At 35.3% G+C, this 26652-nt stretch overlaps 1 protein-coding gene across 1 annotated transcript in view; it reads right to left on the bottom strand.

The window, feature by feature from the left end:
* The window catches only part of ANKRD31 (ankyrin repeat domain 31), a 148214-nt gene that overhangs the window by 58935 nt on the left and 62627 nt on the right, over positions 1–26652 (bottom strand). Inside the window, exons 11-13 of the mRNA XM_063087604.1 lie at positions 14848–14990; positions 11184–11328; positions 300–352 (exon numbers count right to left, since the gene is read on the bottom strand). Coding sequence (XP_062943674.1) covers positions 300–352; positions 11184–11328; positions 14848–14990 — 341 coding nt within the window. The remainder of the gene's footprint in view (positions 1–299; positions 353–11183; positions 11329–14847; positions 14991–26652) is intronic.

The following is a 26652-nucleotide window of genomic DNA, read 5'->3' on the forward strand; positions in this document are numbered from 1 at the left end:
GCTTAGGTCAGAGGAAATTTGACATGATTGATAAACCTCAGGCTCCATGAAGAGGAGGAGAAAGGAAATGGTTGCCAATACACTAGTGTGCCCGGATATGCTACATTTACTCAATTACTTTTCAAACTAATAGCCCAGAACCCTCTGATTCTCATGTAATTATTCTGGAGTGTCTTAAAAGCAAAGGTGAAGTCACTATTTGTAACTAATGCTTCAGCAGTCTTTTTCCCTCTGATGATCTATAAAATAACCAGCAACTGCATCCCTATAAAAATGTTTATTACTAAACATACATATACCTTGTGCTGGTGTACATCCTTTATGTCTAATAGGTCAGCACTATTCCTTTGGGCTGTAAACAAAAAGAGAAGATCAATGAAAACATCTTCTGGTGGTCAGACTCCAGATTTCTGAAACCCACAAGTCCTTGGTCATGAGAAAAGTAAGTGGAAAGAGTGAAATTATGCAAACATTTCTTATTAAAATTAGCAATATAACATGCCTATAATTTACAATTTCCATATTTATTAGAAACCAAATACTATCATGAGAGAGCTAAAAACATTTCTATAGGAAAAGCAAACAGACCCAACAAAATAACTAATATTAATAATGGGTACTGATCTCAATATTTTTTATTTTCCCAAAAGATATATCCTCATATGCCCTTTTCATTCAGAAGATTATGCTACTGAGTGCAAGCTACTTTTATAAGGCAAAAAAATTCTTTCATAATTAGATTAGTATCATTTCCTAATAGGTCTGCTTAATGAGGTCTTAGTTTCAATGCTATATTCTCTTCAAAGTGAAATATGTATGGAAGGAAAAGGTCAATCACCTTGTTAATGCATAGGGGGAAAAAAACTAGGTTGATAATAAAAGGAAAGTACTTCAGTGTCTCTTTCATTGTGTCCTTTAAATACTGAAGGTGGAATTATAGTTACCTATATAAGCATTTGCTCACAAAAGATAAAAACCTACAAACAACCCCTTGCGCAAAGGAATAGCGGACAGGAAGGAATAAATGAACGAACATCTTAGATGTGATACATAAAGAATACAAAGTCCCTTAAATACATTATAAGCTACTAATGTAAAATATTTTAGCAAGAATATAATTGGATAAGAGAATGATTTAATTTATTTCTTGAGAATAATTTTCATTATAACAGTCAAATTATAATGTGCATAATGAAGCCTGACATTCATCCACTGACCTCATTCAGGTGAGGAAAAGCATACAGAATGTCCTTCTAACAAGCAATAGGGCTGGGAGCGCACTTACTCCTGAGTCTTACTCTTGAGTTTCAATATTGTCTCATCTCCTTACCAGCTGGGTGATCTTGGGCAAGTTTCTTAATGTCTCTGCTTCCATATCATGTCCATAAATGAAAGCTAATAATACTCCCTACCCTAAAGAATAGTTATGAAGATTAACTTATATAATACATGTAAAGAGTTTGAAGGAATTCTTGGGACACAGTAAGTACTCCATTATTATTATTGCTATCATTCTTATTTTCTAAGAATGTAAAGGACACTGTGCCTCCTCCAAACTTGGTCACCACCTTGTCAGGTATGTTTCCTAAGAGAACCTGAAGGAAGAAAGGGGCTTTTATTTCCTCTCAGTTTTAAGACTTTACATTCTCTAGTATAACCAACTTATACAAATATAAATTTTGAGGTGATGAGTTTTGGTGTAGCTGTATTCTTTTCCCTCTGTCACTTTGAGCTCCTGTCATGTGCTAGGTACTGTGTTGAGATATTTTACATACATTGACTCCAGTCTTCGCACTAACAATCCCATTATATCCGTGTAGATGATTAGGTGTTAAAAGCCCAAATTTACAATGAGAAAATTGGGGATGTTAATTTATCAATGGCTATAAAGTTAGTAAGAATTAATCCTTGTCCTGTACCAAAATAGATGTATTTTACTCTAAGACAGAAAAGAAGCAAATATATTTTATATGAGGAAGGTTCTTTATTCATCAGTCCCATAATTAAAAGCTCTTCAACTAGAATTCAAAAATAAATACTGATTGTATAAGCATACAGATATTCTTTTAAATGAACAAATTTTGCACTTATATTGGAAAGTAGGCTAATAAATAATGACAGAATTTGAAAGTTCAGACTCAATAAATATTCAAACCATCTGGTAAAGCATCATAATGCAACTCAGCTTTGTAAATTCTCTCACAAAGGAAGAGTGCGAACTAAGTCCTAAGGAGAAAGGTTTGGGATTGCTTTCCATGAAAGAAATTCCCTTGGGTATGTATAGGTTAGAAGTGAGCATTGGTGAACAGGAGATTCTGGAATTGGAGAAAGGGCTAGAATGCTGGAGAAAGCACTCCCAGAAGAGCAAAAGAAATCATGCGATCGTAAAATAGAGAAGTAAAGCAATTAAGCAAATTATCAAAGCAAAAATTTAAAAATATAAATACTTTCTCTCTAACTGGATATTTTATTTGCAATTTTTCATATACTTGAAATATAAATATGGTTGTTTTAATAATCTATCACAAAGTGTTTGATACACTTTGCCTCAACAAGTTATGTCTGTCTCTCTTATCTTCTGGTACAATTTGGCTACTAGGGAGAAAGTCTTTTGCTCTAAAGAACCATTAAGTAATTGCCTTTTGGTGGCCTTCAATTATCAATGAAATTCTCTCTTTATTATAAAAGTAGGGTGTTTTGATCCAGGTCTTAATTCTTAGTCAATGGTGTTCTATTATATTTCTTGAGCAAGTAAATGATTTATAAAATAAGTGGCTATAAAATAATAAAATGCATTCATTAGGCACTAGGAAAACCCAGTCTCATGATCCTAGCCAGACTGCTGTGTTGCACCTTATTTTCAATAGCATACACACCTAACAATAATTGAAGGAACTGTCTTATATTAAATAGAAACCAGGGGGATGGGGATGTACTTAAATTTCATTTAAAACCATTTAGATCAGGAAAAGATCTTTCCTGATAGACTTATCAAAGGGTTTGTGTTGACACTTACTCATTAACTATGATATATATGTAACATCTGTCTTGTTATCCTCTTAAACATGCAGAAGTCTGGGTTACATGTCTATTTTCTGTACTCTCACAGGGCATAAGCATTTCTTTATTATACATTGTAATTGTTTGCTATCAGTTTCTTATTTATTTTGTTTTATTAAGCTCTAACACTGTTTAGTGCTTGACACACAGCAAGCTCTGAATGAATGAATAAATGAGTGATCATCCAAAAAAAAAAAAAAACCCATAAATTCCAATGGAGGTGGGTTAGCGAGCATCTATTGTTTTCACTGCCCAGTACTTGTCCTGATAGGCAGCCAGAGTCCATAGGTTCCTGCTGCCTAGATCTGGAGCTGCTCTTACCCCTGACCTTTTTAAGGCCTGGATCTTTTTCTTTAATTCTTGAGCTGTCCTGCCAAGAACCTCCCTCTTCTGCCTGAAGTAGATTGCTTGTCACCAAAGAACTCTTAAACAAAACTCTTAACACTTGTATCAAAGAACTGATATTGCAGGGATAGCTGTGTTATTTGTCCACAGGAAGACACAGAGATTTAGCCAAGGATGGGTATCCACTGCCAGCCTAAGTTTTGTTCTGATCAGAGACAATTGCAGGACTTGTATGGAGAACCACCCAACTTATGTCTAGGAAGATTCTCAGACTAAACTTTCCTGTGCACAAAGGGGAAATTCCAGTGGCAGAAGTCTCTGTTGTTAAAGATAATAATATTTAAAAGACTTTGGGAGAAAATACCTCTTGGGGAAATTTTTATTAAAATATAGTTTAATAAACATGAATGAAGCACATACACATCTCTCAAATGGAAAGAATTTATTTTGTTTTTGTTTCAGGGGGCTGACATACTATTTATTCAACAAACATTTACTGAAGGCCTGGTATAAGTAGACAAAACAAAGATCCTTTCCTTCGTGTTCCTTAGTTCTGGAGGAAGAAGACAGAAAACAAAAAATAAGGCAATTGTCTGATGTGTTAGAAGGTGATAAGTGCTATGGGAAAAGGCTAAGTAGAGCAAGGTAAGAGGGGTCAGGTTGAGTGTAGTGGTTCTAAAAATACCTCCATAAATTTTTTGATACTCCTCCCTTCAAGAGGTAGAGCTTAATTCTGCTTATCTTGGCAGTGAGCCAGACTTAGTGACTCACTTCTAACAAACAGAACATGGCAAAAGTGATGGTTATCACTTCCAAGATTAGGTTATGAAAGATCTGCTTTTGTCTTGGGCACATTTTCTCTTTCTTACATCACTTGCTCTGAGCTAGCTGCCAGGTTGTCAGCAGCCCTATGCAGAAGCTCATGTGGCAAGTAACTGAAGCCTCCAGCCAACAATCAGCAAGGAATTGAGGTCTGCCAAAAACCATGTGAGTGAGCATGAAAGTGGATTTTCCTGCCCTAGCTGAGCCTTGAGATGACTGCAACCTGTGAGAGACCCTGATCCAGAACCACTCACCTAAACTGCCCCAAATTCCTGACCCTTGGAAACTGTACCAGAGAATACACGCTTGTTGTTTTAAGCTGCAAAATATTAGAGTAATTGTTATGTGGCGATATATAACTAATGTAGGAAAGGTAGGAAGGGGGGAATCACAGTATTAAATAGGGTAGTCTATGTCTAATTCAGAAGGTGATATTTGAACTAAGACTTGAAAGAAGTGAGGGAGGCATATCTGAGGAATAGCAAGGAGGCCAGTTGTGACTGAAGCTGAATAATGGAGGTAGAAAGTGGTAGAAGGGGTTAACCAGTAGGGTGGCCAGCTGATACAGGAACTTACAGGTCATTGTAAGGATACTGGCTTTTCTTCTAGATTAAAGGGAGTTCTATTGCAGGGTTTTGACCAGAAAATGTTGTGATGTTACTCAAAAATTTAACAGATACATTAAAGAGAATATAAAGAATATGCCATGTATTTAAATTGTTTTTATATCATATTTTCATTGATAACTACAGATCAAATTCTTTTGCAGTTCAATTTTAACAGTGTAATGGATGGGAGGGAAAAAGTATAGCCATAAGAAAAGATTCTTAGGAAATGGATATAAACAATCCTGGTCATATTCACTGAAAAGTATACAACCAAATATAATTTACATTGCATCATGTTGTTCAGTCAAGGACTGCAGGGGAAAAACACAGAACTCTATAAAAGGTTTCTAAACTGTTCACTGTGCACAACCTGGGGAAAACTATTACCTTTCTTTTTTCTTTTAGAGCTCTACCTTCCATTATGTGCATTTGCAAACAAGTCAATGTGCTTTATTAAAAGAATGGAGCAGAGAAAGGCCTAAGAGCCGCCAGGCCCACACGGCCCTAGACAGCCATGCCAGAACAGGCAGGTGCTGCACGCAAGGGGACCCCCAGCCCAGGCCAGTCCCCACCACCCAGAGAAGCGAGAGCTGCCGGGCCCACACATCCTGAGCCAGCTGTGCTGGAACAGGCAGACACCACACTGCGGGACCCCCAGCCCAGGCCAGTCCCTGCCACCCAGCGAGGCCCAAGAGCTGCTGGGCCCACACGCCCCAAGACAGCTGCACTGGAACAGGCAGGTGCCACGGGACCCCCTAGTCCAGGCCAGTCCCTGCCACCCAGGGAGGCCTGAGAGCCGCCAGGCCCACATGCTCCGAGCCAGCCATGCCAGAACAGGCAGGCACCGTGTCATGGGACCCCAACCCCAGGCCAGTCCCTGCCATTCAGTGAGGCCCAAGAGACACCAGGCCCACATGCCTATAGCCAGCTGTGCTGGAACAGGCAGGTGCCATGGGACCCCCAGCCCAAGCCAGTTCACACTGCCCAGAATTGGCAATCTCTGCAGGATCCAGGCCAGACATCAGGGTGGAATGTGTGGACTGCAATACTCCCTGCCACAATGACTAAACACCAAAGGAAAGATAACAGAAATACGAAAAATCAAGAAAGTATGACACCACCAAAGGAAAATAAACTCTCAAGCTCTAGATCCTATAGAACAGGAAATCCTTGAAATGACTGACAAGGAACTTTGAGCAATAGTTCTAAGGAAACTAAATGAGATACAACAAAACTCAATTAGACAACACAATGAAATGAGAAAAAATATACAAGACCTGAAAGAAGAAAAGTACAAAGAAATTAATGCCCTGAAAAAGAATGTAGCAGAGCTTGTGGAGCTGAAGGACTCATTCAACAAAATAAAAAACATAACAGAGAGTTTAACCAGCAGGCTAGAACAAGCAGAAGAGGGAATTTCTGACCTTGAAGATGGGCTGTTTGAATTAACACAGGCAAACCAAAAGAAAAAAGAATTTAAAAAATTGAAAGAAATCTAAGAGCAATGACAGACAACCTTAAGCACTCAAATATTCGAATCATGGGTATTGCAGAAGGGGAGGAAAAAAGAAATGGCATTGAAAACATATTCAATGAAATAATAGCAGCAAACTTCCCAGGTATAGGGGAAGTCACAGATCTTCAAATTCAGGAGACTCAAAGATCCCCAAACACATTCAACCCAAAAAAGGTCCTCTCTAAGACATGTTATAGTCAGACCAGCAAAACTCGAAGACAATGAGAGAATTTTAAAAGCTGCAAGAGAGAAGTGGCAAGTCACTTATAAGGGAGCTCCAATCAGACTAACATCAGACTTTTCATCGGAAACCCTAAAAGCCAGAAAAGAATGGGATGACATATTCAAAATGCTAAAAGACAAAAATTGTCAGCCAAGAATACTTTACCCAGCGAGGCTATCCTTCCAAAATGAAAGACAAATAGTATATTTCTCAGACAAACAAAAACTGCAGGAGTTCTCTACCACACAACCAGCCTTACAAGAAATTCTCAAGGGAGTACTAGGTTTGATAGCTGAAAAATAACCATCACTGCCATTAATACTCAAGAAAGAACAAAACCCACCAATAAAACAAAAAGGCTAACAATAAAGAGAAAAAATAGTTGATCTATCACCCCAAGAAACCAACAAACAGATGACAAAAAGAAAATCAGAAAGAAAGGAACAAAAGATACTTAAGACATCTAACCAAAAAGCAATAAAATGCTAGGAATAAATCAACACCTTTCAATAATAACTCTAAATGCAAAAGGATTAAATTCCCCACTCAAAAGACACAGACTGACTGACTAGATTAAAAAGACAGACCCAAAAATATGCTGCCTTCAAGAGACTCACTTGACCTATAAAGACACACATAGACAAAGAGTGAAAGGATGGAAAAAGGTATACCATGCAAATAGAAATAAAAACGAGCTGGAGTAGCTATTCTTATATCAGATAAAATAGACTTTAAACTAAAAACCATAAAAAGAAGTGAAGAAGGCCACTTTATAATGATAAAAGGATCTATCCATCAAGAAGACATAATCAAATACATACGCACCCAACATTGGAGCAGCCAGATTTATAAAGCAAACACTATTAGACCTAAAGAATGAGATAGACACTAAAACCATAATAACAGGGAACCTGAACACCCCACTCTCAACATTGGACAGATCATCCGGGCAAAAAATCAATAGAGAAACACCAGATCTAAACAACACTTTAGACCAATTGGACTTGGAAGATATCTACAGAACATTCCATCCAACAACCTCAGAATATTCATTCTTCTCATAGCATACAGAACATTCTCTATGATAGACCACATGTTGGTTACAATTCAAAAAAATTGGAATTATTCCATGTATTTTTTCAGATCACAATGGATTAAAATTAGAAATCAACAACAAATGAAACTCTGGAAACTATACAAACACACAGAAATTAAACAACATTCTACTTAATGACATATGGGTCCAAGAATAAATTAAACAGGAAATCAAAAAATTTATTGAAACTAGTGAAAATAATGATACATCATACCAAAAGCTGTGGGATACTGAAAAAGCAGTTTTAAGGGGGAAATTTATTGCATTAAATGCTTACTTCTGAAGAATGGAAAGATGGCAAGTAAACAACCTAACACTTCAAATTAAAGAACTAGAAAAACAAAAACAATCCAAACCCAAAGTTAGTAGACAGAAAGAAATAATTAAGACAGAGCAGAACTATATGAAATTAAAACCCAAAAAATGATACAAAAGATCAATGAAACAAAAAGTTGGTTTTTTGAAAAGATAAATAAAATTGACAAACCTTTAGCAAGGCTAAGAAAGAAAAGAAGAGAGAAGACCCAAATAACAAAAATTAGAAATGAAAATGGTGATATTATAACTGATACCTCAGAAATACAAGGAATCATTAGAGACTATTATAAATAACTATATGCCAACAAATTTAAAAATCTGGAGGAAGTGGAAAAATATCTGGACACATATAAACTATCAAAACTGAGCCAAGAAGATATAGAAAATCTGAACAGACCAATAACAATAAAAGAAGAAGCTGTTATCAGAAGTCTCCCAATAAAGAAAAGCCCAGGACTGGATGGGTTCACTGCAGAATTCTACCAAACCTTCAAAGAGGAATTGATACCAATTCTTTACAAACTATTCCAAAAGATTGAAACAGAGGTAATTCTCCCAAACTCATTCTATGAGGCAAACATCATCCTGATACCAAAACCAGACAAGATACAACTAAAAAGGAAAACTACAGGCCAATATCCTTGATGAATATAGATGCAAAAATCCTCAATAAAATACTAGCCAACAGAATACAGCAACACATATGCAAAATTATCCACCATGGTCAACTGAGATTCATTCCAGGGATGCAAAGTTGGTTCAACATAGCAAATCAATAAATGTGATACACCACATCGATAAAATCAAAGACAAAAACCATATGATCATCTCTATAGATGCTGAAAAAGCATCTGAAAAAATTCAACATTTGTTCATGATAGGTTCTCTCCAAGTTAGATACAGATGGAAAATATCTCAACACAATTAAAGCCATATATGATAAGCCCATTACCAATATCATCCTGAACAGGAAGTAGAAAAGGATGCTCACTCTCACCACTCCTATTCAACATAGTGTTGGAAGTACTAGCCAGAGCAATCAGAGAAGAGAAGGAAATAAAGGGCATCCAGATTGGAAAAGATGAAGTCAAACTGTCCCTGTCTGCAGATGATATGATCCCATATATCGAACAGCCTAAAGCTTTTACCAAAAAACTGTTAAAGTTGATAAACGATTTCAGCAAAGATGCAGAATACAAAATCAACACACAAAAATCAGTAGCATTTCTATACTCCACTAGTGAACATGCAGAAAAAGAAATCAAGAAAGCTTGCCCATTTACAATAGCCACCAAAAAAATAAAATACTTAGGAATAAAGTTAACCAAGGATGTGAAAAATCTCTACAAAGAGAACTACAAACCACTGTTAAGAGAAATTAAAGAGGACACAAGAAGATGGAAAGATATCCCACACTCTTGGATTAGAAGAATTAACCCAATTTTACCCAAAGTGTCCATTTTACCCAAAGTGATCTACAGATTTAATGCAATCCCCATCAAAATTCCAATGACATTTTTCGCAGAAATGGAAAAAACTATCCAGACATTTTTACAGAATAACAAAAGACCACATATACCAAAGCAATCCTGAGCAAAAAAGGTAATAATAAAGCTGGAGGCATAACACTACCTGATGTTAAACTATACTACAAAGCTATAAGAACCAAAACTGCATGGTACTGGCATAAAAACAGACACACTGATCAATGGAATAGAGAATCCAGAAATCAACCCATACACCTACAGCCATCTGATCTTTACGAAGGAACCAAGTTTACACACTGGGGAAGAGACTGCCTCTTCAGCAAATGGTGCTGGAAAAACTGGATATTCATATATAGGAGAATGAAACTAGACCCATACCTCTCACCATATAGCAAAATCAAATCAAAATGGATTAAAGAATTAAATATACATCCTGAAACAATAAAACTTCTTAAAGAAAACATAGGAGAAACACTTCAGGAAATAGGACTGGGTACAGACTTCATGAATACGACCCCAAAAGCATGGGCAACCAAAGAAAAAATAAACAAATGAGATTATATCAAACTGAAAAGCTTCTGCACAGCAAAAGAAACAATTAACAGAGTTAAAAGACAACCAACAGAGTGGGAGAAAATATTTGCAAAATATACATCTGACAAAGGATTAATATCCAGAATACACAAGGAATTCAAACAACTTTACAACAATAAAACAAGTAACCCAATTAAATGGGCAAAAGAGCTAAATAGGCATTTCTCAAAGGAAGATATACGAATGGCCAACAGACACATGAAAAAATGCTCAACATCACTCAGCATTCGGGAAATGCAAATCAAAACCACACTGAGATGCTATCTCACTCCAGTTAGGATGGCTAATATCTAAAAGACTGTGAATGATAAATGCTGGCAAGGTTGCGGAGAAAAGGGAACTCTCATACATTGCCGGTGGGACTGCAAAATGGTGCAGCCTCTATGGAAAATGGTATGGAGATTCCTCAAACAATTGCAGATAGATCTACCCTATGACCCAGCTATCCCACTGTTGGGAATATACCCAGAGGAATGGAAATCATCAAGTCTAAGGTATACCTGCTCTCCAATGTTCATTGCAGCACCCTTTACAATAGCTAAGAGCTGGAACCAGCCCAAATGTCCATCATCAGATGAGTGGATATGGAAAATGTGGTATATCTACACAATGGAATACTACTCTGCTATAAAAAAGAATGAAATACTGCCGTTTACAACAACATGAATGGACTTAGAGAAAATTATATTAAGTGAAACAAGTCAGGCACAGAAAGAGAAATACCACATGTTCTCATTTATTTGTGGGGGCTAAAAACAAGTAAGTAAATATACAAAGAAATAAACAGTAGGGGAAAGAAGACAACACAACAATCAGAACAATTCCTTGAACTTGTTAAGACAAGTGATCAGATATGGTGTAGACAGGGGGAGGGAGAGGGGAAAGAGGAATGGGTAAAGCGACATGAATATCAACTGCATTGTATATTGAGAAGTTAAAATAAAAATTAATTAATTAATTATTTTTTTAAAAAAAGAATGGAGCAAAAACACCACCAAATGTATTTTCTCAAAACTTATGGGGAAAATAAATTTAATTTCTATATTTCTAAATTAAATTTCCGTAATTCTATACAAACGTGATGAACAGCTATAACAAGGCAGTTTAATCTTACCTGATGTGAGACATTTTTTATGTTTAGGAACATATCTCTCAATGAGACGCTTCATACGTAAATCCTGGGCCTCATCCAAAGCACACTTTCCATTGTCATTTTTAGATAATGGATTGGCTCCATTCAAAAGAAGTAACTTTGCCACCTAGGAAAAGATTGTTCACGTAAGGGAGCCCAGACAAAGGGTATACTACTGTAAATATGTGCTAGCATACAACTCTAAGTATAAGTAACATCAAATACTTCTTTTGACAACACAATTGAGAGCTTTAAATTTGTTGTAATTTTGTCCTCTGACATACCAAAAACAATTGAATTGTATACTTCAAATGGGTGAATTTTATGGTATGTGAATTATATATCTATAAATCTGTTTATAATACCACACTCTAACCAACTGAGCTAATAAATCTGTTTAAAAATGAATGAATTATAACAGTTTTTTTCTTCTATACCTTATATTTTAAAACTTTCAAACACACACAAAAAAGCTGAAAGAACAATACAATGAATACCAATATCCCCTTCACCTGGAGCCAAGAATTAATATTTGTTTCCCCACTCCCACACATATATGCATACATCTCCATATATGTATGTAAATGTTTGAATATATACATATATACATAAAAATGCTAAAATATTTGAAAATAAGTTGTAAATACAATGACACTTCATCCCTAAATACCTAAGTGTACATCTCCTAAGACCATACTCTTACCCAACCATAATATCATTACCACACTTAGGCTATTAACTATAAATTCTATAATACCATCCAATATCGAGTCCACACTTATACTTCCCAAACTGCTCCACAAACATATGTTATAGCTATTTTGAAAGAATCAGGATCCAATCTTGGTTCACATTTGCCCTGCTACTATTTTTTCTTCAAGTACTGACTTTTGATAGAGTCCAGGCCAATTTTTCTCGCAGAATGTCCCACATTCTGGATATACTGATTATTTCTTTCTGGAGACATTTAACTTATTCCATTATTTTCTGTGTTACCTGTAAACTAGAAGTTAGTGCACAGTGGCTTGATAGATTTGATCTATACCTAATATTTGACATGTTTCTAACTTTTATCTTTTACCTTAAAAAAAAAAATCATAAGCCCTTGCACCTTCATTTATGAAGGAAAAAAGGGTGCACAGTATCAGTCCAAAGTAAAAGCATAAGTTTCTCTTTGTTCAGCCTATATACAGACAATATTCATCTTATTTGACATAATGGCATCATCAGATGCACACATGTGCTATATGTAGTGAAAAGGGTGACAGTAATAGCACTTCTAACAGCTCTCATAAATGAAATACACAAACCAACATGGTTTACTAAAGAGACTGGTACTGGAAACACTATGGCGAACACCAAGCTCTGCCAATATTTCTCTATTCACTCCCATTGCTTTCATCACTTCAAGACTTTATGGTCAAATGGTCCACACATCATACAAATGGCACAAAAAACTATAATTTTGAAAGTATAAGTCGTTGAGAACAACAGAGGACACAATCTGATTGGAAAAGCTATAACCTGTCTAGGAGACAAAAATGCCATATGACATGCAGGGACAATATAAGCCAAATCCTTAAAAAATTATTTAAGGCTAAGCAATATGATTATTCTGTTTTTCAAACTACTTTATTGTGGTAATTTAATGCTAGATAGGTAAGTTGAAAATAACACTAGATACAATTAAATCTTTAATTCATATTCAAGCACAACCTATGTATAGGAAGATAAAGGATTTATGCCTGGATATTGACATTTTGTTAAGCAAAGAAAATACATAATGCATTGATTTCTTTTCAGGAAAAGGGCTGTGGCGTTTATCTCTGGAGATTTTGTGTCAATAATAAACCATGCAGTATAAGAGGGACTTAGGATCAAGGAGAAAGAGGAATGGAGGAAGGGAAAAGGCCTTCCTCTTCTGGAAATCCAGGTTAGTGATCCCAAGGGAGTGAATATGTTGCTTTGGCAGCCTGTTTTATACAATGGATAGTCTACTTCACCAACTATCCACATTTATCAATTCCTTCTGTAGCCTGACACTAAGAATTCTGAAGCCTGCTTTAAATTCTGAAGCACCCCAGCTTTAAACCTACTCTTAGGTTCTGCATTACTTAGCTTTTGCTACCTAAAAAATTGCTACCTTAAATATTACCCCAAAACTTAGTGGCTTCAGGAATCTGAGACTGGCATAGGTGAGTGGTTCTATCTGAAGTTCTCTCATGAGGCTGTAGTCAAGACGTTCACAGGGGATATAATCATATAAAAGCTTGACTGGGGCTCAAGGACCTGTTTCTAAGATGGCTCACTCACATGGCTATAGGCAGGAGCCAGGTTTCATTGTCATGTGGACCTCTCCATAGAGCTGCTTGGGTGTCCACACAATATGATATCTGGCTTCCCTCAGGGTTAATGAATCAAGAGAGAGATCTAGAAGGAAGCTACAATGCCTGTTAATCTAGCCTTAGAAATCACATACTTCTGCCATATTCTATCTGTTAGAAACAAGTCACTAAAACTCCAGCCCACACTCCTGAGGAGAGGAATCAGGCTCCATCTTTTGAAGGGAGGAATGTTGAAGAATTTGACTACATATTTCAAAGCCACCATAGGTTCTTAATTGGAACAAGCAAAGCAATTTCAGTAAGTGGAATCACAATCCCAATTTATTTTGCTCAAATAGTAGGTCCCTTAAGGAAATACATTGCTACTTAAAGCTTGCCATGGATTTTCACCTTTAATCAAGTGCTTCCTCTTTCTAGAATCAGCTGACTTCCTTGAATAAGAAGACAGTAGGACAGAGAATAAAATTCTTTCAAGTACTAAAAAGACAGAATTTTGACTATTCATCCCTAATGGGATATACCCTGAGAACAAAAAGAACTACCAAAAAACCTTCATTAGTAATTTTCTTGCTAATAGCAATACTGGCATTTTTAGTAGTACTACTGTAAGTATATTACACAATGAAGAAATAAGTAATTAAATTAATGTATTAAGAAACAAATGTTTAGCATAAGGAAAAAAAGACACAAGTATAAAACCAAAGTTAAGTATAAATCTATACTATTAAGTATAAAATGGAAATAGTATGAACTTTTGTTTTGCTTTCTAAAGTATGTATTTCACTGAAAATGCCTAAAAGCAACAACATCCATTGGCAATGAGCACACCTAGCACCCAGACAGTGGTCTCTAAATAGATTTTACATTAAAACATAACCATTTACAGAAAATAGGGGAGAAACAAGCTAAACACCACCACAAAAATAAAATTAGCCAAATTCAGAACGTGAGAAATTCTAATGGACCAATAACCCAGTTTCTGTAACAAATAGGAGCCATAAAAAAAACCCTTCCTATATAAAATATAGGAAGGACTGTTGTAGCTTAAAACATACTTAAGACACATAATGACTGTGTGGAATCAAAAAATGCTCTGTGTAGTTATTAAAAGTAATATGTAAATTGGTATCTACCATACTAGGCACAAACAAACCAATCACACGGTACAATTTTGTCACAAATTCTGAGTATTCATTAGCAGAATGAACTGAAACTAAAATTGTTGTTTTTCTATTGCTTGGTTCCAGAGATATTTAATATTTGCAGAATATAGTATTTGCTCTACAAAAGCATCATAGTACCTTATAATGTCTGTTCATCACAGCATCATGTAGGGGAGTAATCTGGTACATTCCTTTGATATTTACATCTGCTCCACCTTTTATTAGTTCACTTGCTGTCCTATAAAATCCTCCTACACTAGCTTCATGAAGTGCTGTCCAACCTATTACACAAAAAGAAAATGGCATTTGTTTATATTTAGCACCTTAATAATGTTTTGTGCTTGCCCTTAAAAAAAAAGAACTCTTAACTCTTGATTGTTTATTTTAATTTTACATATATATATATACGTATATGTGTGTGTGTGTGTGTGTGTGTGTATTTTTTTTTTTTTGTGGCCAGCCGGTGCAGAGTTCCAAACCCTTGACCTTGGTGTTACAAGGAGACCCTCTAACCAACTGAGCTAACCAGCCAGCCCCCAAATATTTTAACTAGATAATATCACCATGAAAGCATCCTGTGTTATTTGTTGGATTCAGTATATCTGAGGTACGAATCAAATTCCTATCCCTCAACTCTGTTGTAAAAAAAATATGAAAGTATTCCTGACCTCCCCAAATAAAAAGGCTGTACAGGGGTCATTATCAACCGATAGAGAATGTTGGCTGCAGGCTATTTTTCTACAGAGAAGCGGGAAGAAAGCTTTATTTCTAGTTCAAGGTACTTTCATTAAAGTAACTCATCTGGCAGAACTACATATCTGTCAGTTCAAAAGTGTATATTTCTTTTTTCCTTGTTTGCAAAAAGCTATTTGTAGTAGTTCAACTAACAAATCACAAACTGCTCTAAGAAAACCAGTCATCCAAGTAAATACCCTTTTTCTTCATTAGCCAGAGACAACAGTATAACTTACAGATATTAAATTCCAATAAATCAGAAGATAGATGTAAGAAAACCTAAAAGTTGCATGTTAAAATTGTATTTCACTAGCTCTTTTCAGAACATCCTCCTTAAACCAGGGTTTCTCAGTATCAGCACTGACATTTTGGGCTGGATAATACTTTGTTGTTCTGAGCATTGTAGAATGGTTAGCAATTTCCCTGACCTCAACCCACCAGATGATAGGTGCCTCCTATTCCAGTTGTAACAACTAAAAATGTTTCCAAAGACTGCCAAATGTATCCTGGGGAACAAAATCACCCCAGTTGAGAACCACTGCCATAAAATATTATAGAAGGAGTTTCTTCTATAGTATTAATTATAAAGTCTTGAGAAAGAAATGAAGAGCACCAAAAAATGGTAAGTATATAGTTAATAGAGTTTTTTTTCCTATAAATTTCCTTAATAAGTATATGGCTATTTAAACCGAAAATTGTAACAATTTTTGGTACTTGTATGTAGGTGTGATATATATGATAGATATAGCACAAAGAATGAGGAGGACTAAATGGACCTATATTAAATGTTCTTATGTTTTATATGAAATATTATAATATTAAGTCTATGAAGACTGTGCAATATTAGAGGTATATACTTAATCCCTAGAGTAAACACTAAAAAATAAAAAAAAGTAATATAAAGACAAAGAAAGAAACAACAAACGGATTAGGTACACAGGAAACAATCAGTAAAATGGTAGTCCTAAGTCCAACCATTTATATTAAATGTAAATTGACTATTCACTCCAATTTCCAATCAAAAGACAGAGACTGACAGAATGGATTAAAAAAGCAAAACTATATGCTGTCTATAAGAAACATTTTAAATAAAAAGACAGGTTGAAAATAAAAGGATAGAAAAAGAAATAGCAAATAAGCAACCAACATAAGAAGGATATCATGTCTATATTGATATCATATATAGTAGACTTTAAGATAAAGTGTATTACTGGCAACACAGACATTTTGTAATGATAAAAGAGTCGATTTATCAAAAGACATGACAATCACAACTGTGTATACACCTAATAACAGAGCTTCAAAATACAAGGAGCAAAAATTGACAGAATTAAAAGGAGAAAAAGGTAATTCCACAATGATAGTTTTGAATATTTTAGCACCTCTCTAAGGAAATGACAGATCCACTAGACAAAAAAATCAATAAAGACACAGATGATCTGAACAACATCATTAACATCTTCATCTAACTGATATTTATGGAACATTATATCCAACAACTAAAGAATAAACATTCAAGTGCAGGTGGGAAATTCATCATATACTAGGCAATAAATCAACTCTCAAGAAATGTAAAAGGATCAAAATCATAGAAACTGTATCCCTTGACTATTATCCTTCATAGTCAGATTAGAAATCAATAACAGAAAGATATCTAGAGAATCCTCAAACATTTAAAAATTAAATAACTTCTAATATAGTCACTGGATCGAGGAAGAGATCATAAAAGAAATCAAAAATATTTCAAACTGAATGATAATGAAAATAAAACATATCAAAATCTGTGGGATGCAGCTAAAGCAGAACATAGGGGGAAATTAAAAACTTTATACACTATACTAAGGGAAAAGTTACAAAATCAGTGACCTAATTTCTCACTTTAAGAAGATAGGTGAAAAAAAAAAAAAAAGAAAACAAAAAAATAAGTAGAAGGCAGAGAGCAGAAATCAATAAATATAAAATAAATAATAGAAAAAAACTAAAGAAGTCAAAAGTTAATTCTCTGAAAATAAGTAAAATTAATACAATTGAAAAATGCAACTTATCATGTCTGACATAAGATGAAACAAAAAATCAGAATAGCCCACACCTATTAATGAATTTGAATTTCCTATCAAAACCTTCCCACAAAGAAAACTACAGCTCCAGATAGTTGCACTCTAAATTCTGTCAAACATTTAAAAAGAAAAACCTTCAGTCATATACAAACTCCTTTAGAAAATATGAGGGTACATCAAAAAGTTCCTCAAAAAATAGAATTAAAAGATAATACAAATCTTTCCATGAACTTTTTGAAGTATCCTCACAGAAGAGAGAACACTTTTAACTCATTTTATAAGGTATCATAACCCTGATACCAAAACCAAAGACATTACAAGAAAACTATAGACCAGTACAAATTGTGAACATGGATTTAAAAAATCCTTAACAAAATATTAGCAAATTCTGATACCAAAACTAGACAAACGCATTACCAAAACAAAAACAAAAAATTAGACCAATATTACTCAAGAATGTAGATGCAAAAATCCTTAACAAAATATTACAGCAAATAAAATCCAGCAATACACTAAAAGGATAGATCATGACTGAGTAAAGTTTATTCAAAGAATGCAAAGTTTGTTTAACATTTGAAAATAAATCAATATAATTCACCATATTTGCAAAATAAGGGAGAACAATTATATGGTGATTTCAACAGATGCAAAAAAGTATAGGACTAAAGCCAGAATCCATTCTTTGTAAAAGCTCTCAGCAAATTAGAAATAGATTCCTCAATCTGATAAAGAGCACACACAACAACCTACAGCTAACATAATGCTTAATGCTGAAATATGGTGAAAAACTGAAGAGGCAAAACTAATCTATGGTGAAAATATCAGAACAGTAGTGGCTTCTAGAGAGAGGGAGTGGGGAATGACTGGGAAGAGGCATGAGGGAATTTTCTGGGGTGATATATTTGTCAAAATTCATCAAATGGCATGTTTAAGATTGCATTACACCATATGAAAATTTTACCTCAAAATAAAACTACCAAACTCTAGTTAATAGTATTCATGCTGAGATGTTTAGTGGTAAAATTTACTGATGTCTACAACTTTCTTTGAAATGAATCAACATAAAGATGAATTAATGGTTGGATAGAGGGATTTATAGATGAATAGGGATGAATAGGTATGTGATAAAACAAATATATAGAATCTAGTTATTAGGTATATGAATATTTATTGTAAAATTCTTTCAACCTTTTTGTATTTTTGAATTTTTTATACTTCCATTAAAATTTTCAAACAAACAGATCATTTGTGAACTTTTGGAAAACAACCCATATGCAAACTATTTTAAAATTTATATATATAAAAATTATTTCCCCCATACTTTCTTATAGAAAGTATGTTTCTTATAGAAAGTATGAATTCATTGCTGCTTAGGTTTTAAAACCTGGGGACTAGTGGGAATTTACTTATCAATAATGTATACTGGTTAACTTGATTATCTGGCATAGGTCCAAGTTAGACGTGATAAAAAATGAAGTATCAGAAATACAAAAGTTATGGAACGTAGATAGTAATTTTCCTCCTAGGAAACTTCCTTTCCTTATTTAGGTTTTGCTAAAGCTACAATAAAAAGTAGTTTCCTAAGGGAGACAAAAAAAGCTACATAGGAATAAGAAAGTAACCACAGTGAAATATTATTTTCTTTTCCCTGAGCCCAGAATGACTGAAAGATAAGGTCAATGTAAAGCAAATGTATGGCTTCCAATGAAAAGTCAGTCTCATACTCATATTTTAAAGTTACTGAAGAAAATTCCTGAAGAAGACAAGGTGCATATGAGTAATCCAAAGTAAAGGATGGGGAGGGGGCAAGATAAGGGGTGCTTATAAATGAATGCTGCTTTGAGATCTCAGCAAGGATGACCCAATGATAAACAGTATCATTCTCAGGGTTAAAAGAAATTCCCAGAGTCATTATAAAGCCAGAAGGAACTTTATTCTGCAGAGAGAGCCACTGCAGAACACAGAAGTGGTTACAGATTGCAGAAAGAAATCAAATGTAACAAAGAATTCCCCTTCCATTAAGGGTTACTCCTTCTGTGTTGTAAAACCCCTCCTCCAATATTAAATAAAGTTGAAATACATTTTTATAGTAATTTTTATTTCTTTTTATTTTTTTATTATGAATATTCATGAGATACAAAGCTAATTGTCATCCCTTGTGCCCATGATATGAGGGCCAGATTCATACTGGAAGCATACCCATTACCAGAAATTACTTTTGTACTCTGTGTCCCCACCCAATTCTCCCCCAACCTCTCTCCACCTCCCCCTGTCCCCCCTTCTCCACTTTGTAGCCCTAGGAATGTTCCCTCCCTCTGTAAGACCAATGCACTACTGTGGTCTTTCTTTCCTTCTTTCTTTCTCTTTTAGCTCCTACATATGAGGGAGCACATGAAGTATTTATCCCTCTGTGCTTTGCTTATTTCACTCAACATAAGTTTCTCCAGGTTCATCCATGTTGTTGCAAATGGGAGTATTTCATTCTTTTTTTATGGCAGAGTACTATTCCATGGTGGATATATACCACAGTTCCCTTATCCAATCATCCATCCATGGACATTTAGGTTGGTGCCATATCTTGGCTATTGCAAACCAAGCTGTGATGAACATGGGAGTGCAGGTATCCCTTCAACATGATGATTTCCATTCCTCTGGGTATATACTCAGAAGAGGGATTGCTGGATTGTATGGAAGATCTATCTGTAGTTGTTTGAGAAACCTCCATACTGTTTTTCCATAGTCGTTGTACTGCTTTACAGTCCCACCAACAGTGTAGGAGTGTTCCCTTCTCTCCACACCCTTGCCAGCACTTGTTATTCACCATCTTTTTGATTATAGCCAATCTAACTGGGGTGAGGTGGTATCTCAATGTAGTTTTAATTTGCATTTCCCTGATGATTAGTAATGTTGAGCACTTTTTCATGTATCTGTTGGCCATTTGTACGTCTTCCTTTGAAAAATGTCTTTTCAGTTCCTTTGCCCATTTTTAATTGGGTTATTTGGTTTTTTAGGGTATAATTGCTTAAGTTCTATGTATATTCTGGGTATTAATCCCTAGTCAGATACATAGTTACCAAAAATTTTCTCCCACTCTGTAGGCTGTTGTTTCACTCTGTTGATTGTTTCCTTTGCTGTGCAAAAGCTTTTTAGTTTGATACAGTACTTTTTCTTTTGCTGCTTGTGCTTTCTGGCTCATGATCATAAAGCGCCGATATTTTCCCTTAGTAATTTTACAGTTTCAGGTCTTATACCTAAGTCTTTAATCCATTTTGAGTTGATTTGAGTATATGGTGAGAGATGCATATCTAGTTTCATTCTTCTGCATGTGGATATCCAGTTTTCCTAGCACCACTTGTTGAAGAGGCAATCTTTTCCCCAATGTAAATTTTTGTTGCCTTTGTCCAATATCAGATGGCTATAAGCCTGAGGGGTGATTTCTGAGTTCTCTCAATTCTACTCCACTGGTCTGAATGTCTATTTTTATACCAGTACCATGCTGTTTTGGTTACAATAGCTTTGTAGTATAATTTGAAGAGAGGTAGTTTTATGCCTCTGGCTTTATTTTTTTTGCTCAGGATTGTTTTGGCTATTCGGGATCTTTTGTTGTCCCATATGAAAGGTAAGATTGTTTTTTCCATTTCTGTGAAGAATGTCATTGGTATTTTGATGGGGATTGCATTGAATATGTAGATCATTTTGGGTAGAACAGACATTTTCACAATGTTAATTCTTCCAATCCAAGAGCATGGAATGTCTTTCCATCTTCTAGTGTCTTCTTTAATTTCTTTCAGAAGTGGCTTGTAGTTTTCACTGTAGAGGTCTTTCACCTCCTTGGTAAAATTGATCCCTAGGTATCTTATTTTTTGTGTGACAATTATAAATGGGCTGGCTTTCTTTATTTCTCTTTCTGTTAATTCATTATTTGAGTATATAAATGCTATTGATGTGGGGGCATTTATTTTGTACCCTGCAACGTTATTGAAGTTATTAACCAGCTGTAGGAGTTTTTCGATAGAGTCTTAAGGTTTTTCTATATACAGTATGATGTCATCTTTAAATAGGGTTTGACTTCATCTTTTCCAATCTGGATTCCCTTTCTTTCTCTTGCCTGATGGCTCTGGCTAGTGCCTCCAGTACTATGTTAAACAGAAGTGGTGAGAGTGGGCATCCTTGTCTTGTTCCTGTTCTTAAGGGAAAGGTCTTCAGTTTTTCCCCACTCTGAATGATACTGGTGATGGGCTTGACATAAATGGCTTTTATTGTGTTGAGATATTTTCCTTCTATACCTAATTTGTTGAGAGTCTTTATCATGAAGCAATGTTGAATTTTGCCAAATGCTTTTTCAGCATCTATTGAGATAATCATATGGTCTTTGTCCTTGAGTTTGTTGATGTGATGTATCACATTTATTGACTTTCATATGTTGAACTGTCCTTGCATCGCTGGGATGAATCCCACTTGATACTTGATCATAGTGTATAATTTTTTTAATATGTTGCTGTATTCTGATTGGTAATATTTTGTTGAGGATTTTAGCATCTAGGTTCATCAATGATATTGGCCTATAATTTTCTTTTTTTGTTGTGTCTTTATCTGGTTTTGGTATTAGAGTTATGTTGGCCTCATAGAATGAGTTTGGGAGAATAGCATCTGTTTCAATTGTTTGGAATAGTTTGAGGAAAATTGGTATTAACCCCTCTTTAAAAGTTTGATAGAATTCCGTTGTAAAACCATTCAGACCCAGACTTTTCTTTGTTGGAAGTTTGCTAATTACCACTTCAATCTCCTTGCTTGTTATTGGTCTGTTCAGGTTTTCTATCTCTTCTTGGTTCAGTCTTGGTAGTTTGTATGTGTCTAGAGACTTATCCATATCTTCTAGATTTTCATATTTGTTGTCTTACAGTTGTTTATAATAGTCTCTAATGATTCTTTGTATTTCTGTGGTATCGGTTGTAATGTCTCCCTTTTCATTTCTGATTTTTTGTTATTTGGGTCTTCTCTCTTTTTTTGTTGACCTAGCTAATGGTTTGTCTATTTTATTTATCTTCTTGAAAAACTTTTTGTTTTGTTGATCTTTTCTACTGTTTTGGGGGTCTCTATTTTATTTAGTTCTGCTCTGATTTTAAGTATTTCTTTCCATTTACTACATTTAGGTTTGGATTGTTGTTGTTTTTCAAGTTCTTTGAGGTGTAGTGTGAGGTCGTTTATTTGGAGTCTTTCCATTCTTTTGATAAAAGCATTCATTGCAATATATTTGCCTCTTAGTACTGCTTTTGCAGTATCCCACAGGTTTTGGTATGATGTATGTTTATTTTCATTAGTTTCTAGAAATTTTTTGATTTCCTGCTTAACTTCTTCTTGGACCCATAGGTCATTCAGGAGCCTATTATTTAGTTTCTATGTATTTGTATAGCTTCCAGAGTTTTGCTTATTGTTTATTTCCAATTTTAGTCCATTGTAGTCTGAAAAGATTTCAGTTTTTTAAAATTTGCTGAGACTAGATTTGTGATGTAATATGTGGTCTATCCTGGAGAATGTACCATGAGCTGATGAGAAGACAGTATATTCTTTAGTTGTTGGGTGAAATGTTCTGTTTATATCTGCCAAGTCCAGTTGGCCTAGGGTGTAGATAAAATCCTGTGTCTCTTTGTTGACTTGTTGCCTGGAAGATCTGTCCCATACAGAGAGAGGGGTGTTCAGAACACCCATTATTAAGGTAATAGGTTCTATTTCTTTCTTTAGGTCTAAGAGTATTTGCTTTATATATCTGGGTGCTCCAGTATTGGGTGCATACATGTTTATGACTGTTATGTCTTCTAGCTGAATAGATCCCTTTATCATTATATAGTGACCTTCTTTTTCTTTTTTGTTTTTTTGGTTTAAAGTCTGTCTGATATAATAGCTACTCCTGCTCATTTTTGGTTTCCATTTGCATGGTATATCTTTTTCCATCCCTTCACTTTTACTCTATGTGTGTCTCTACATGTCAGGTAGGCTTCTTGAAGACAGCATATACTTGGGTCTAGCTTTTTTTGGGGGGGTGGGTCCTAGTTTTTTAATCCAATCAGTCAGTCTGTGTCTTTTGAATGGGGAGTTTAGTCCATTCACATATAGGGTAGTTATTGACAAGTGTTACTTAATTCCTGTTATTTAATTCCTTCTTGTTTAGATGGTTTAAATATCTTTTGATCATTATTTCCCTTTTTATTTCTCTTCTTCAACGTTAACTGCAAATTTAAGGTAGGATGAATTAGGTTTATTCTTTTTCTTGCTGGCATTTTTGTTTTAATGGTGGGTTTTGCTCTTTCTTGTGTATTTGTGATAGTGGTCACCATTACTCAGATTCCAGATGAATGACTCCCTTGAGAATTTCTTGCAGGGCTGGTCGTGTGGTGGTGAATTCCCACAACTTTTGTTTGTCTGGGAAATACACTATTTTTCCCTCCTTTCTGAAGGAGAGCCTGGCTGGGTAAAGAATTCTTGGCTGGCAACTTTTTTCTTTTAGTATTCTGAATATATCATTCCACTTTCTTCTGGCCTGTAGGGTTTCAGCTGAGAAGTCTACTGTTAGTTTGATGGGGGTTCCCCATAAGTGATCTGATGCTTTTCTCTTGCTGCTTGTAGAATTCTCTTTGTCTTTAAGCTTTGCAAATTTAACTATAATGTGTCTTGGGGAGGATCTTTTCGGATTGAATCTGTTTGGGGACCTTTCAGCTTCCTGGATCTGAAGTTCAGTATCTTGCCCTACACCTAGGAAGTTTTCTCTCACTACTTCCTTGAATAGGTTTTCAATACCTTTTCCTCTCTCCTCCCCTTCAGGAATACCCATGATTCGGATGTTAGAGTGCTTCATGTTGTCTGCTATCTCTCTTAGATTTTCCTCAGTATTTTAATTCTTTTTTCCTTTTTTTTTGTCTGTCTGAGTTATTTCAAAAAGACCATCTTCAAGCTCTGAAATTCTTTCTTCTGCTTGCTCTACCCTGCTGCTCAAGCTCTCAGCTGTGTTTTTAATTTCATTGAGTGAATCTTTCATTTTTAGAAGTTCTGCTACACTCTTTTTAAAGGTATTAATCTCTTTGTAGATTTCCTCCTTCATATTCTGGATTTTTTTCTTGTTTCATTGTGTTCTCTAATTGAGTCTTCCTTTATTTCTTCCAGCTTTCTTAAAATCATTGCTTGGAATTCTTTTTCAGACATTTCAAGGATTCCCTGTTCCACGGAGTCTGACTTTGGAGAGCTACTGCATTCTTTTGGTGGTGTCATTTCTTCTTGTTTGTTTGTACTTCTAGTATTTTTTTTGTTGATGTCTGGTCATTTCATAGAGGGTTTGCTTCTTCTATTATACTGAGGTTGGCTGTGAAGTGGCTCTGGTTGCTACTGTGGTTGTGAATTATTTTTGCTTGACAGTAGATGTTGTGGTGGTTATGTTAAACCACCTTGGGTCCTGTTCCAGAATCTGTGGTTGTAGAATGAGCCCCTAGTGCCACGTGGTTCTGCTGGGCTCACCTTGGCGGGTCATACCCCATGGGCTGGTGCTGCCCTCCAGGTCCAGGGAGGGGGGAGGGGCCACTTCTAGCCATGTGGTTCTGCTGCTGGGCTCACCTTGGCATAGATTGGGGCAAGCGGGCTGGTGCTCCCTTCCTGGGTCCAAGGAGTGGGGAGGGGCCACCTCTAGCTGCATGGTTCTGATGCTGGGCTCATCTCAGCATGGGTCGGGGCCAAAGTTGAAATACATATTATATATCTTTTATCATCTCCCAAATCTGCAAGTTGGGAGATCCTTAAGCAACTTTTTAAAAATATATGTCTTAAAAGTGAATAAATTATAAATTTACTGTGAAGAGAATATAATTTAATACATTTTTAAAAAGACTAAAGAACTCAATAGCAAGAAAACAAATCACAATTAAAAAATGGACAAAGGACCTGAATAGGCATTTCTCAAAAGAAGATATGCAAATGGCCAAAAGGTATAAGAAAAAATGCCCAACATCACTAATTATCAGGGACATGCAAATTAAAACCACAATGACATATCACCTTACACCTGTTAGAACGGCTATAATCAAAAAGACAAAAGATAGGGGTTGGTGAGAATATGGAGAAAAAGGAACTCTTGTACACTGTTGGTAGGACTGTGAATTAGTACAGCTAGCTATTAAGAATACAGTACAGAGGTTCCTCAAAAAATTAACAGTAGAACTACCATATGACCCAGTAATCCCACTGCTGGGTAATTATCCAACGAAAGGAAATTAGCATATTGAAGAGATATCCGTACCCCCATGTTTACTGCAGCACTATTCACAATAGCTGAGATATGGACTCAACCTAGGTATCCATCAGTGGGTGAATGGATAAAGAAAATGTAATATATATACACAATGGAATACTACTCAGCCATAAAAAAGAATGAAATCCTATCACTTGTAATAACATGGATGAACCTGGAGGACATCGTGTTAAGTGAAATAAGCCAGGCATAGAAAGACAAATACCACACAATCTCCCTCACATGTGGATCTAAAAAAAGTTGATACCATAGAAGCAGAGAGTGGAATGGTGGTTACCAGGAGCTGGGGTGGTTTGGGGGGAGCAGGGCTGAGGGAGATATTGGTCAAAGGATATAGTTAGATAGGAGAAGTAAGTTCAAGACATCTATTGTACAATATGGTGACTATAGTTAATAATATATTGTATTCTTAAAATATGCTCAGAGAGTGGATGGAAAGTGTTCTCACCACAAAAAATGATAGCTATATGAGATAATGCATATAATTAATTAGCTCTTTAATGCATTTAAATGCATTTAATTAGCTAGATTTAACCATTCCACAATTTATATATACTTTAAAACATCATATTCTACATGGAAAATACATACAATTTAGCCTGTCAATGTAAAAAAGTAAATTAAGTTTTAAAAAGTTTCGAGATCATAATATTCATTATTGCTCTACTGTAGCAATTAACAGAGGCATTAAGTGCACTCTCTTCTACATTCCTTAGTCCTCAACAATTTTGCCTCCCATTTTTTATATTATCTGTTTTTCATCTTGTAATTGCCTTAAACTTCTTGTCATTATCAATATCGTGGCCTGTGCCAACCTCTTTTCAGTTCTAATGTATTATAAGCTTAGGTATCAGATAG

The sequence above is a fragment of the Cynocephalus volans genome, chromosome 2, assembly GCF_027409185.1.
Source record: "Cynocephalus volans isolate mCynVol1 chromosome 2, mCynVol1.pri, whole genome shotgun sequence".
Lineage (NCBI taxonomy): Eukaryota > Metazoa > Chordata > Mammalia > Dermoptera > Cynocephalidae > Cynocephalus > Cynocephalus volans.